Source organism: Sparus aurata, chromosome 6, assembly GCF_900880675.1.
Source record: "Sparus aurata chromosome 6, fSpaAur1.1, whole genome shotgun sequence".
Taxonomy (NCBI): domain Eukaryota; kingdom Metazoa; phylum Chordata; class Actinopteri; order Spariformes; family Sparidae; genus Sparus; species Sparus aurata.
This window is the reverse complement of record NC_044192.1, coordinates 36162490-36177790: the sequence shown is the minus strand read 5'-3', so window position 1 is coordinate 36177790 and position 15301 is coordinate 36162490. Positions and strand designations below refer to the sequence as shown.

Below are 15301 nucleotides of genomic sequence, written 5' to 3'. Positions count from 1 at the left end.
AAGTTATTCTTATTAGTATTGTTCTCAATGTTTTTTGTTTCAGGATTTGGAATTGACTCTGGAAGGAGTGGCACACATGGAGATGTACTGCCTGGATGAGGGTACACTGCGTCTGGTTAGGATGACGTGGAACAACATCTTTGCTCTGGAGGACAGCCAAGATGTGGGCAGCGATAACCGAGAGTTTCGGTTTGCTTCCTACCGGCAATTTACGATCTGGCAGGATGGGCATCAGAGAAGAGGGAACTGAAGGCCGATACCGAGCTGCTGTGTTCTTCGTATCTGGTTAAACTTCCCTGACCCCTTTGCAAACTACACAGGTTACAAAGAAGCTCCATTTAGGGTGCCTGACTGATATTTTCTCCTGTTTTGTGTCCCTGTGACCACAATACCTAAAAAAAAAAACATTTCCAGATTCCACTTTCATCCAAAAATAAAAACTATTTATGTACATTATATATTTGTATATTTATTTTCAAAGTTTACAGTATTTTTCAAATTTGCAGTATGTACAAAGTTTTATTTTGTATTTTTTTACATGTTTATAATAAAATAAATGTGTGGTAAACAAGACAGTCTTGTCTTCTCTCTTTTCTTGCTCACGTCTCTGGATCATGTAGCTGAGGCCTTTATGGAGAGAAGAGAACAGTAGCGTTAGAACACATACCAATGCTCCATAATCAAATCTGGTAATTATTATGTTATATTATAACATTTTACAATGTTTTGTCTATATTCTGAAAAGATTGAAATTCCTAATGACCAAAACTTAGAAAGTGAAAACATACTAACCCCTCAGGCACTAGTTCAATTGGTGATAACTGATGAGAGAGTTTAGCAGCTATTCGCTTGCTGGGTGTTGATGCTCTCATCTCCTTACTTCCCCGAGTAGCAGCTTCAGGAGTCTGCTTCTTCTGATAGCTGGAAGAAGCAATATTTTAAAAAGTTAGAGTCTCAGTCAGCAAGCTGGCTGTGACTTTGCTACCTTGGTGTCTTTTCTCTTTGGTCAGAACAACTATGGCCATGCAATGTTTGCCTGTAACAATAATAATATCAAAATACATGCCTCAGTCAGTACTATTGTGTGTTTCACTTTTACAAACAATTTCTCAAACAATTTCTCCTGCTTTACTCACAACGTAATGTATGTCTGGAGCAATCTTGTGTGTATGGTACAACACGAGAAAAATAAAGGCTAAAAGCTCTGTTGATGAGTTGAGACCACTCTTTTAGCCCACCCACCCCAAAGGACTAAACCACACAGACGTGCTTAACAAACAAGGTCGTAATAATAATAACAATAATAATAACTTTATCAGACCTGTAGACACGCACAATATCAATTATTATATAGCACCACCTGAGCTCGTTTACATTGTGCACTTCACGGTTAGCTCTAAACTGCCTTTTATTCAGCTACATCACAACAGTATCATCAACTCGTCAACACAATAGCCCCCAAGCCATAGCCTGTAAATACCGTTACTGTACACCCCAAATACTGTATTTACCAGGGACAGGAACGAGACGGGAGCCGGTGCTGTGTGTATGATATATTTCACTGTACAGATTGTAAAGCCCACTGAGGCAATGTGATTGTGATTTTGGGCTATATAAATAAAATTGATTTGATAGCCGTATCCCCTACACTCACGAAGCAGCCGGGAAGCCGGTGTGACAGTTTAACTGGCGTTCATTTTAACTGGCGAGGGTCCCAGATGTGCTGGAGTTGTGGTTTGAGAATCCCGTCTGGAGAGGGGTCCTCGGCCATGTCCGCTAATCAGGAAAAACATACCGATCGCCCTGCTCATTGATCCAAGTCATGTATATGTGTATTCGTTTTGACGTGGCATGAACTCTACTATTCCACACGGAGATGCCGACGTCTGCGACCTGCAGGCCACTGTTAAACGAGCGCTACAAAGCACGCAGTGACAGTGTAGGTGACTGTGACGATGCCTGTCCGAAAAAACGCAACTGTCTATAAATCGTCCAAAAGTGCGTGTTGTCGGTTTCATATCTTTGTCGTGAATGTCTGTACTCACAAACAACTCATGGGTGGAACAGTATGAGGCATTTGTTCACGCCGAGCGGCTCGAGAGCAGCGTGGAGACGCTGTTAGCTGTTGGCTGTGGGGTTGAGTGCGCAGCGTCCAGGTTAACTTATGACTCCTGTTACCATCGGGTATTTCTTTTATTCCGCGCTGCGCTCAAATAGTTACTGAATGAAAGCCACCATTCCCAGCCGCATACATAGTTATTAAGCCAAAGTCAAGTCGATGTGAAACCTGTATAATGTCATACAGCCTGCTCGTCAGAGTCTACAGAGTACGTTGACATCCAGCCAAAACTCAGCGTGACGTCAGTCAGCTGTGGCAAAGCGAGAGACGCCCATATCAACCTGTGATACAAACACCTGTACCGACCGTGGTTCATAGGAAAGCCCAGACATGTATCTCACTCTTCTCAAGGTATAACGACGGATATCAGAAGGGAGAAGTTGATTCCTCACCAGGAGTTAGGGCAGGTGTCAGCAAACTTCACTTTCAAAAGATAGTGAAGTAATCATTCAGTCCCTCACCACAAAAATCTGGGGCTGCAAAACATATTTGTGAATTATAATGAAGGTAACGCAGCCTAGACAGTCTAACTTAGCCTATCAAGTTTTATAAGAAGCCAAAATAAACATTAATGTATATTTTTACATGACATGTCACGTGGCAACTCTGCAGTGGGCTACTATTACAGTAAAATATACTTGAACTTCGCTTTTCCATTTCAATGATGCCATGTTTTGGTGTATTTATTAAATAAAAGAAGTAGCATACAATAGAAATGTGAAAATATACCACATAAAAAGTAGCCTCATTTGAAAATAAATAAGACACATAGTGTTTTATTCATTCTAATTTTAAAAAACAACCAACCAAAAAAAAAAAGAACACAAGACAGTTTTCATTTTATTCTAGTCCACTCCAGTAAGTTAATCCTTTTTTTTATCCCCAACCACATACAGCGATCAACCCCGGGCTTAAACTTAAAATACAATGCTGTTAACTCAGGATCATTCAATTAATCACAACTTGATAAAAACAGATACAATTATGTGTGTAGGCTGAACATTTTATGTCGGAGAATATCAGAATCACTGTAGGCCTAAAACACTGATGATGATAAAAAAGATTAATTTTAATGTAAAGAGGCGCGCAGGGAGCCGCTGCAGAGGCGCAAAATAGCTTACCTGTTTGCCAAAATCATGTGTTTCCCGTTCAGATTGAGTGAAATGCTGCATGTAGTGTTACACATCATGTGTTGGTCTACTGTGTGGGACTACTTTTGTGAAGGATGTGACAGCTAAAATAAAGTCCTGCTGACATTACTGTTTTCTTTCCTTTTGTAACAACTGTGGCTCACTCTTGGTACTGTGTGAGAGCGCACATAGGGCTTGCATTGCATCTTGAATGTAATATTGTCCACCACGATGTTGGATTTGTTTTCTGCTGTAACACAGGGCTGGTGTGTTGCCCATGGGTTGATTTGGTGGTTGTAAATGATGACAAATGGGGAACAGAGCCAAAATTCTAAAACGTGGATGCTTCACAAACTGTTCAACACAGTAGCACAAAAGACACACGCACACACACACACACACACACACACACACACACTGTGAAGGGGGAGTCAACTTCTCCCTTCTGATATCCGTCGTTATACCTTGAGAAGAGTGAGATACATGTCTGGGCTTTCCTATGAACCACGGTCGGTACAGGTGTTTGTATCACAGGTTGATATGGGCGTCTCTCGCTTTGCCACAGCTGACTGACGTCACGCTGAGTTTTGGCTGGATGTCAACGTACTCTGTAGACCAGGCCTATTCAATTAGCGGCCCGCGGGCCACATGCGGCCCAGAACCAACCCCTGATTGGCCCAGCCTGTGGTCCAGCGGGCCTGAATTGAAGAGAGGGCAGAGGGCAAATTTCGTTTGTAGTGTTTCAGACCGTGAATGCAACACCCGCGTAGCCTAGCAACAGTCTGCCAACAATGCAGCGCGTTGTTTTGATGCGTGGCTAGCTAGCGATTCTGTCAGAAGTTGTTCCAAGATACTCTGAAACATGTCCTTTTCCACTCTTAAACGCAAAATTGACAATGAAAACCGCCGATTTAACACTGCCTGGACTGACAAATACTTGTTCATATTACCAGCGAGTTCAAATGCCAAACCCATGTGTTTAATTTGCCATGAGTGCGTTGGGGTACTCAAAGATTACAATGTCCGGAGGCACCACATCGAGAAACACCCGACCTTCAGGACAAACTTCCCAGAAGGATCTCAGGAGAGAGCAGTGAAGGTGCAGAGTTTGACTGAATCTTATAACAGGAGTTGCACTACGATGGTGCGGACATGCACATCTCAGGAGAGAGCTACAGCTGCTTCCCTCCGTGTTTCGTGGATTTTGGCGAAAAAGAAAAGGCCATTTACTGACTCTGAAACTGTGAAAGAATGTATGCTAGCCATCGTGGATGAAGTGTTAAATGACGACAAAATGAAAACGAGTGTGACATCTGCTATTAAAAATGTACCCCTGTCAGACACGTCAAACATCCGCAGGGTTGAAATTCTAGCTACAGATGTATTTGAAACGCTGTTGAGTGAAGTGAAGAAAGCCGATGTCATGTCTATAGCAGTAGATGAGTCCACGGACAGAACCGATACTGCACAACTGTGCGTATACGTCCGTTTTTTTGACGGCAAATGCTTCCGAGAGGAACTGCTTGGCTTACTGCCGTTAGAAGGACACACAACTGGCGAGGTCGTCTTTGAGAAGATTTCTACTTTTTTCAAAGACAATGGCCTGGATATGGAGCGTGTGTCCATGCTTGTGACAGATGGGGCTCCATCTATGGCAGGTAAAATAAATGGACTGGCAGCACGTTGGTCGGCTGTTGCACCTCAGATAACATCGTTACACTGCATCGTTCATCAGGCGGTGCTGTGTGCAAAACTTAGCGGGGAGCTTAAAACAACAATGGACAGTGTGATGACTACAATTAATTTTATTCGTTCCACATCAAGCCTCCAACATCGTCTGTTCCGCAAGCTGCTGTCAGAAATGTCTGCTGAGCACCGCGACCTGCTTTTGCATAATGACGTCAGGTGGCTGTCCAAAGGTAAAGCGCTGGAGCGTTTCTGTGATCTCAGAGAGGAGATTACAACTTTCCTCCACAGCAGCAAGCACAAAAAGGCGGCCGCACTCTTGAAACACGTACTGGACGACAACTTCATGGCTAATGTCTGCTTTCTGTGTGACATATTCAAACACCTGAATGACTTAAATGTGGGATTACAGGGCAGAGACAAAAATGTCACTGATCTTGTGGAACAGATGTGCGCATTCCAAGTCAAACTGGACCTTTTCGCGACAGACTTGAGCATCGGCAGAATGCTGCATTTTCCGACGCTACGCAAAAGCATCTCATCCCCGGCACAGATCACAGATGTTATGACTGATTTCATTGCGAGGTTGAAGGAGAATTTTGTCAGTAGATTGGATGGATTTGCCCTGGCCACAGAAGTAATGGGCTTTGCCAGGGACCCTTTCACTGTTGCAACAGCAGGGGACATATCCACCAGAGCGAAGGAGGTGGTCCCCTCCATAGACGAGGGGAAATTCATACTGGAACTTGTGGACTTGCAGTCATCCCTAACTATGGCACAAGAGCTTCGTACTAGGGGACCTGTGAAGTTTTGGAGTGATGTCAACAGGCACCAGTTCCCGAACGTTCAAAAAGTTGCCATCCACGTGCTCAGTATGTTTGGATCAACATACACATGTGAATCAAGCTTTTCACACATGAACTCAATAAAAAGCAGCACCCGCTGTTCCCTGGCTGACAGCACTCTTCACCAGTGTCTTCGAATTGCACTGACATCTTATGAGCCAAAACTTACTGCTCTTGTTCAGAACAAAAAATGTCACTTTTCCCATTGAGAAAGGCAGAGAGATAATGTGGGATGTGTAACTAAATGTGTTTTCTAATCACACGTGGTGATTTAAAACAAACTGCAGTAGTAGATGTGTGATTAAGTTTCATTCATATGTTTGACAGTTCTTTTGTTATTCAATGAAATGCACTTTGTAATGTGCTAAGTTCACTTTAGCCAGAACCAAATGTTATTTCTACAACTGTGCACATTTTGTTTTCATGCACTTTTGATATGCCCCCTGTAAGATGGGACCAAACTGATTATTTCTTATTACCTTTTTTCATTCTGTTTATTTAATTCGATTTAAGTGAAAAATATTTCTACTGTTACAGGTTCTGTTCAATTACAGCTCTGTTATTGTGTTTTTCTGCACTTTTTGATATGCTTTGTCATGTTACTGAATTTAAAAGGGAGACTATGAATAAGAAAAAAGCATATTTTTCATGACATTAAACTGAATTTGTTTGAAATGTGTCATTACCAGCTGCTTACTGGGCAACTAACATGTCTGGCCCGGCGACATTTCTTGATTTTAAAATTTGGCCCAACTGAATTTGTAATTGAATAGCCCTGCTGTAGACTCTTTGACGAGCAGGCTGTATGACATTATACAGGTTTCACATCCACTTGACTTTGGCTTAATAACTATGTATGCGGCTGGGAATGGTGGCTTTCATTCGGTAACTATTTGAGCGCAGCGCGGAATAAAAGAAATACCCGATGGTAACAGGTGTCACAAGTTAACCTGGACGCTGCGCACTCAACCCCACAGCCAACAGCTAACAGCGTCTCCACGCTGCTCTCGAGCCGCTCGGCGTGAACAAATGCCTCATACTGTTCCACCCATGAGTTGTTTGTGAGTACAGACATTCACGACAAAGATATGAAACCGACAACACGCACTTTTGGACGATTTCTAGACAGTTGCGTTTTTTCGGACAGGCATCGTCACAGTCACCTACACTGTCACTGCGTGCTTTGTAGCGCTCGTTTAACAGCGGTCTGCAGGTCGCAGACGTCGGCATCTCCGTGTGGAATAGTAGAGTTCATGCCACGTCAAAACGAAAACACATATACATGACTTGGATCAATGAGCAGGGCGATCGGTATGTTTTTCCTGGTTAGCGGACATGGCCGAGGACTCCTCTCCAGACGGGATTCTCAAACCACACCTCCAGCACATCTGGGACCCTCGCCAGTTAAAATGAACGCCAGTTAAACTGTCACACCGGCAAAGCTCCTCCCGTCAGCACAGGCCTCCTCTCGACAATGGCCGTGCCGCTAGCTAGCTCCTGCTAGGCTACCTTAGCCGAACTTGCTTCGTGTCCAATAAAACACAAACACTTCGACTGCGATAGAGAGTCCAACTCACACACTCACAGCACGTCGTCCGACGACAGTTCACAGTCCGTTAGTGATAAAACACGACACTGACGACACACACAGTCCACTGTCAGCTGCTCGACGCCGTTTTGTCTAGGCTTCTTCTTCTTCTTCTTCTTCTTCTTCTTCATGCTCCGGTCAACCCGGAAGTGTAAAATCTCTTAAAGGTCATGAACTCTCACACGTAATAAGTAATACTTTAACTTCCTTTAAACATTAAGAACCCATGAAATGCACACATTTTAATCAGAAGTTTTAAAATACATTTTAATCTTACTCATCTAAAAATATTTCATGCAAATTTTAACTTCTTACCAACTGGCGTTGTCCCACGAGAGAGAAAAAAAAAACATTTGTGTATCTTTTTTACATAACATTGGCCATTGCTAATTACACACACAGTAATTAATCTAATACTTGTATTAATAAATCAATTCAAGCTAAAATGTAAGAATCTATAATTAGGCTATACTGAGCCTGATCTAATTATACCAGAGACTTTCTTAAAATGAAGTTAATACCTTTTAGGAAAAGGTCACCTGGGGTAAAACTCCCCCTGCTACCCTGATTTGCATTTGTATAGCTCACAGCATTTTCATTTACATGTTAAAGCCTCGCCTGGAATCAGGGTCATGGGAGGGACAACTGCTAAGCAAGGCCCATGTCAATTTCCGACAATTCACGGCAGTTTTCGGTGTTGTCTGCAAATTATCGCGTGCAGTCATAAACCTGAACTTCCACGACAATCTACAGTGCCGCTTACTGACAAAAATCCCACTTTTCATGCAGTGAAATTATGAACACTTTAACCCTTGTGTGGTGTTCACATTTTGGTTACTTAGCCAGTGTTCATAGGTCTGGTGGATCCGCTGCATTTTTGGGCCTTTAATGCAACACAAACTATTTTATGTTAAAATATTCAACAGATGTTTACTTCATCCCAATTACAAGCGATATAACTCATCTTCGTTTTGGAACCAACTTGTATAATAACAACACAGGACACTGATGCGTCGTTAAGAGATGTATCTCTGTTTACTGTGCACCATGTAGAGCATATTACACGCAATGCATTGTTGGAGCTGCTACTACTACACAGATTCTTTCCTTCAATGGTAAAATGCAAACATAATCAGTACTAAGGTAGAACAAAAGTAGTAAGGCTTTCCCACAAAACAGTAACTTAAATCGACTTCTATCTGAGAAATATTTTAAAAATGAAAAATGCGAATCTATAAAATAAAAACGCCTTTCAACTTTTGGGAAACAGTTGTGAAATACTCAAAAAGCTTTCTTATACAATATAATTTTTTATATACAAAAAACAAAAAAAAAACTGCACATCCTAAATGACCACTATCAGTCAATCTGGGAGGCAGCTCACAGCTCCAGGGGCTGTAGAAACACCAAGTCAAAATTGGCTCAGCTGTCCGGCACTGTACTGATGAGCTCACTGAAACATCTTAATTTTAAGTGCTTGGACCTTTGGGGACAGTTTCTTGCCATCCATGTTAAGCAAAACTTTCTGAAAGAACTCAAAAGTGAATTTCACTTCCTGCGGATAGCTCAAGTTGAGGGTGTAGATCAAGCCAAAAAGCATGGCCCATCCGAAAGCAACACTTTGCAGGTTGCGCAGCACTGGCTTGTCCACTGTATCAGCACCATCTTTGCGAATCACATAAAGCCCAATGGTGGTCTGTGCGATCCTCCTCTCAGCTTCCTCGTGACTGGAATTCTAATGGTGAAAAACATAGACCATTTTGAAATTGAAAACATTACAAGTTAATTACTGAAAGCTCACAGTAAAATGCCGTTACTAACCAAGTACTCTTTAATGAGAGTGTCGCTGTCTTCATTGAAGTAGACACACAGACATCTTAGGATACAGTCTCTCTTGAGGTCAATGTCCTCACTCTGCAAAAGAAGGAATATTATAACAAGTCTCCACTTCTCAAAACATTTTCCAGGACTTTGTTCATAGCCCTCTTATTTTCATCCCTGTAGTTACTTTATTGACACTTCACTAAAGACACAGCATGTTGATGCACAAGATATCCTTCTGTTTGAGCCATCAGATTTGTGAAATCTGCAGCAGAAATTGTTAGTATGCAGTCATACCAGTAGAAGCATTGCAACAAAAAGACAGTGAAAAGACATGGAACTAAAAAAAATAAAAATACAATTAGTTTCAGTCGTCACCGATGTCAGAAGCCTGTTAAAGTGTTACATGGAAAAAAAGATACTACTTGGGCTAAATAATGTAGTTTAATGCACATGCCGTAGCTGTTGGATCCATGAGTAACTTTATCTTCCTTCCAGCAGCTCCTCCTCTGTTGCTGAAGACCTTGAGTAAGTTCCCTGTATATTTATCAAGTTGTGCCAGGAACTTGGCTTGAAGTGGCAAAGTTGTTATACGCATAAATTCTTCATTTATCTATGAGAGAAAACAAAAGAAGGATATATATATCAATCATATAGCAATCAGCCAAAGAGAGGCCTATCATCATGAATGGAAAGTTGTATTAAATGTTCTGGTGTATGTATTATCATTTGCTTTCCATGTTTAGGGACTCAAACTATACACAACATGGAGTCATAAAATGTGGGCCACCAGTATTGCACAATTTTGTAACTTGCAGCAGTCTGCGTTGTTGCCATAGAAACTGTAAACTGGAGAGACTATTATGGAGGGCCAATAGTGTACAGGTTTTCATGTCAACCAAATACTACAGCAGCTGATTTCATTGATTACCTCCCTTTTAGAGGCAGGAATCAGTGACATCATCAGGTGCACATTCTGGTTAGAAAGAAAACCTGGTCCATGGCACATGGCTGCCCACTCCAGTTCATGTAAGGCATATAGTCGAGCTATTGAGCTTGATTTTTAACTGTATCAATTCTGCGGTGTTGAGCATGCCAACACTTGTCTTGCCTGGGCTAGTACCATTGTCGTTGTGCAGATATGCCACCACTTTAAGTATTTCAAAATGTCCCATTGTAAGAGTGAGAGAGCAAACCCTTTTTAGACGGACAGACATGCAAGGTAGTCTGTAAATAGAATCAGTAATTGAGGCATGTAGTTCTACATCAGCAGAGCAGTGTGGAAAATATCAATATCATCAATACTCACTTCTCTTACTGTAAACAAGGCAGGCCATCTGTTTACAAATTCGGATATCACAGGTGCATCCTGGACAACCTCCTGACATCTGTAGGAGAAGGTCTTATGCATTTTCTCCTTGACTACAGCCTCGTTGTTTCTCTTTTTCACCTCTGTCAAGAGAGCTACCCTTTCATTTTCAAGACTCTCTCTTGTTTCACCGATAGGGAGGGATGGTAAGAAGTTGACCTCTGCTTTTCTTGGTTTTTTTTTTTTTTTTTTTTATCTTCAGATACTGTTTCCATCCCTCATGGCCGGCACGAGTTCCTCTTTCCCTCAAGCATGGATGGGCATGCACCAAGGCCTCAGCTGCCTCTTCAATTTGGGAAGCACTAGGATATGCAATGTATTTGAAGATTTCTTCAGCCATGCCTTCAAGGATATCCATTCTTAGCTTTTGGTGGTGGGGTACCATTTGCTCTGAATTCTGCGTTTCCTCTTCGAAGCTGAATTTCAGCAAAATATGAAAAATGTGGAACCAAGAAGATTGGAGGCCAAGAGCAGGTTTTTGACTCTGTATCTAAAATTGGAGTGTCTGCACTGTCAAAGGAGTGATCAGAAGTGTCTCGGTCAAGGGATGGAGAGCTGAGGGGGTCTATGGAAGTCCATCCAGGGGTCACAGAGCTGTGGGATGTTGTGGGTGTGGTTATTGGTGTGTTGGGGCTGCAAGAGATTGGAGTCCCTGAAATGTTGGAGCTAGTGTCTTCACTTGAAAAAATATCACTTTCAGAGTATCCCTGTCTCCAATTTCACTGGTTGACATAAGGTTGACATATTCATTTCCAAAGTCTGCATGTGTTGGAGCCTGAACTGCTGTTTAAGTCCAAAAACAGTCTTTATCTCACGGATAAGTTGATCCACAGATGCTGGTATCCCCGTCATGAGGGTAAGCTTTCTGGCGTCATCTCCATCAAAAACAACTCTCAGACGGACGGGACTTGACATCCTTCACTCAATGTATTCTAGGGAACAAATACAGGAAACAAAAGTTAGGATATGAACCATTACTGCAGCTTGATATTAGAACTTCAACTACTGTAATGGTTATTTTTAGCTAATCTGAGGATTCACAATGGAGAAAGAAGTCATATCACCTTAAACAATAATATGCCTTTTCAAGGTAACCATTCGTCTCACACCTACAGTGTAGTCACAGAGTGGATAAGCATCGGCCAGGTCCTCAAGATCAACCAGGGCAACCTCTCCAGTAGGAGATACGGTCAACTCATAAGCTCTGAAGTGCTCATGATACCACGCACACAATATTCTTATAACAAAGCTCAAACTGTTTTTTACAATGCACATTTGAATAATTTCTGCAAACTCAGGCAGACCACCAGTTGAACCATAAGGAATTATCATGCCAGTTCTGTAGGACATTCCTTTGATGGTTGCATTTTTGGCTAGATGTACCTCCTTTATCTTTGGGTACTTCTGCCTGAGGCTTGTCACTACTTCCTTGTTCAGTACATCCACAGGAAGCGTGGAAACATTTGTAACTTCCAATGTGGAAGTAAGGTGGGATGCATTGATATGATATGCAATCATTTGCTGATGTTTGGCTGCTAATGTGAGTGGTATATTCTTGAAACAATTTGTATGACGAGCAACTTGCTTGAAGAAGCTATGCTTCGCCTCAAACCTCATAGTCCATTGCCCTACTAAAGGCCCAAAACATTCAATCATTTGAGGGTAATGGTCAAGATAGTGATGTTTTGGCAAGAGTCGTGCTGGAAAAAGTTCCAAGAATCTATCTCTGTGTTCTGTGATTTTGCAGTCCAGGTAGGCAATGGTTTCTATGTTATGAAGAGGGGCAACAGCCAGTTCAACTATTTCTTTTAAATCAAGCAACACAAGCCAAGCAGGCTCTGCTTCAGGTATCAAGTCTCCAATTATAAATGGAAGCAACCTCAATAAATTCCAATTTTCATGGGCGTTGCCGCCAATGGTCCTGTTAGAGGCATAGGTGCGTGGAATGATATGTGGTTTATTAGTTCTATCCCCCAACTTGTATGGAAATTTCAGGATTTGTTCGTTAAGAGTGTTAAGAGTCAGATACTTTTTGGAAATTAATTCACCAATACAGAGGGCAATCTCAACTGGAATAACACCCTCAAATAAGTCATGAACAATGTCAGGAGGGTAACCCTGAGTAACATGAAAAAAAGATAAACTCTTAGTGAACACACACTCTCGCTTTACTCCACAACAGATGGTTGAGTTCTCTCTGGCAAATGCAATGTGTGTCTCATGAATGTCTTTGGTTCGAAGGTTAAAATGACCAGACTGAACAGCCTTAGCCTGAATGTCTGATCTCTTACCTGTACAAAACCTGCAGAAGTAGAGACCAGAAAAGCTTTCAATAAAGCCCGCTATCCCGTGGGCTCCTAAATTATCTGCAATGACTGACTGGACTGTGCCTTTCACAAACTCCCCAAGACCTGAAATAAAAACACCATGCTTTTCTAAAATAACCAAATCCTGTAAAAGGGGTTCCAAAATTTGTTCATACCCATACAACTTAACGTCAGTCTTACATAGTACAGCCAAATAAATGGAGGAAAGAGCTGAATGAGATCCAGGTGGTAAATTATTTAAAATCCAGTACACTCCACAAAGTTTATGAGTTTTTCTGGACGTGCCTAAGGGGTTGCAAACCTCAAAGTCATCAACATACAGCGATATTGATCATTTTAAATCCTCCCCAGTGAAAAAACTATTTTCTTTAAAGTAAATGCCATCTCTGATCGATTTGTACTGCACTACACATGAGGTATTTTTCTGTGTCTTGTGGGTATGGATTACATTTTCTAAAATGTCACTGTTACTTAACAGATGCTGCAGAGAACGCAAAATAGGAATATACTGAAATGTCCTATTGGTCTTAGGATCAAGGATGTACTCAACTGGGTTCACCACATTGAAATGTTCTTCGTAATACTTTTTCCTTTTGTAAGCTGTAGCCAGGGGGCCATTATTTGCGAAAGCTTTAGCCACAGGATTGGTCTTGCACACTACTTTAGCAAGCTCTTTGACAATTGACTCATCAACTTGAACACTATGGTTTTTAAGAATGTTAGACAGGTTGTTAAAGGTGATCGGAACAGATGGGGAGCTTAACAAATAGTGTAATTCATGCAGTAATTCATCAATAGCTGTTGCCCGCACAAACAAAATATGTTCCAATTTCAATATAACTGAGGCGATGTTCTGCTCAATAACATTAGGAAGATCTTCGATAGTTGAATAACTATGTGCATCTAAATCAGTTTCAGATTCTACATCTGTGTCTGCCGCACAAGAAGCAATATCATCACCAACAGAACTGTTGGATTCTTGCAATCCAGCAACTACAGTGACAATCTCATCTTGAAAATCATTTGAAGTATGGGGATTGTGTTTTCTGTTTTTATGGCTATGAAATGTATTGTAGATGTTGGTTTTAAACACACAACCTTTAAACATGCATGTTACAGTTTCATGTCTCCGTAAATGTTCATTTACATGACTGAAGTAATCTCGTTCATTTGAAAGCTCATGACATGTACACAACTGACATGAAAATGATTGAAAAGATTGTTGATTTGGCCCTATGATGTTGTAGCTGGAAGTAATGGAAAAATATTACAAGGTTAGTTTCCAACCAGAATGAGAAATACAGATGTGTGTGTGTTTGTGTAACGGTCTTCATATGATCTTAAGTTAACATTAAGTTCTTACATTTACTATATAAAAAAAAAATTCTAAGGCCGTCATAGTCTGGACTAGGGCTGAACGATATATCGTTATCGCATCTCTATCTAGATATGAACATTCAAGATATTCATATCGAAAAAGCAACGATATAAACGATATAGATTACCCCGCTCGCCCTGCACGTACAGCTCTGGCAGTCACAACAAACATCATTTTTACGATTGCCCTCGAATGCACCGCCAACGCAAGGCCAGCCAACCACAAACCTTATTTCATGCTTGCTAAGTCAACCAATGACAAACATAAGAGGGCGGGCGTGAGGGAGATACGCACACACAACTTGGCGACTTTTCAGACCCTCTTAGCGACTTTATTTCTAAAAAGCGACTAGCAACAAATTTAGCGACTTATTCAGATCATCAGGGGAAAGGTGAAAAATATATTATATTGTAATTCTCCTGCTGCTCAGAGTCATCGCATTCCGCGGCTCCCCTGCAGCAGCGCCGGCTCTCTGTCCTCTCACCCGGCTGCAGGCGGCAGGTGTGTGTGTGTGGGGGCTGGCTGGGGCAGCAGGAGCGGACGCTGCGGCCGCTCGCTCTGTGGATTTGAGACCGTATCTGTCCGTCGATCTGGTCCATGCCCCTTAAAAACTCTAAAGACCGACCACACGAAGAACATAACCGCGTTAAACGGCTCATATGTTGTCCACAAAACGGGCAAAACCTCACTCGATGGCTGTCCATCTTGAGCTCACCATGAACTCCATCAACAACACCACGAATTGGCCGCTGCCGGGTTATCACTTCCGGTTCAACCCCGGAGTTGGTACATTCCCTTTCCGGTTGATGTTATTTGTAAATTTGTTTTGGGACTTGTAAAAGTGTTTCACCACTTGTAAATTTGTCTCGGCGTTTGTAAAAGTGTTTTGTATCATGTTAATTTGTTTTCTGAAATGTAAATTTGTTTCGGTAATGCAATTTTGTTTTATGATATGTAAAAATGTTTTCCAAAATGTAAATTTGTCTCAAGCTTCGTAAAAGTGTTCCACATTTTGTAATTTTGGTTTGCACCTCCCGG

General features: G+C 41.6%; 1 protein-coding gene and 1 long non-coding RNA gene across 4 annotated transcripts; both read right to left on the bottom strand.

The window, feature by feature from the left end:
- Positions 1-589: 589 nt before the first annotated feature.
- Positions 590-7414, bottom strand: LOC115583530 (uncharacterized). The gene is made up of 3 exons (XR_003984380.1): positions 7358-7414; positions 793-921; positions 590-627 (listed from the first exon to the last, which is right to left on the bottom strand). It is a non-coding gene; the product is annotated as an uncharacterized LOC115583530 (long non-coding RNA).
- A 965-nt stretch (positions 7415-8379) lies between these two features.
- Positions 8380-15053, bottom strand: LOC115582533 (uncharacterized). 3 transcript variants are annotated; one of them, XM_030418508.1, is made up of 5 exons: positions 14748-15053; positions 10499-11490; positions 9647-9802; positions 9190-9282; positions 8380-9103 (listed from the first exon to the last, which is right to left on the bottom strand). In XM_030418508.1, exons 2-5 carry the CDS (start codon positions 10598-10600, stop codon positions 8819-8821), a joined length of 636 nt encoding a protein of 211 aa, XP_030274368.1. In that variant the 5' UTR covers positions 10601-11490; positions 14748-15053; the 3' UTR covers positions 8380-8818. The 3 variants fall into 3 exon arrangements, with proteins under 3 accessions (XP_030274368.1, XP_030274370.1, XP_030274371.1); XM_030418510.1 differs by having other exon boundaries at positions 14953-15044; XM_030418511.1 differs by having other exon boundaries at positions 14979-15044.
- Positions 15054-15301: the final 248 nt, after the last annotated feature.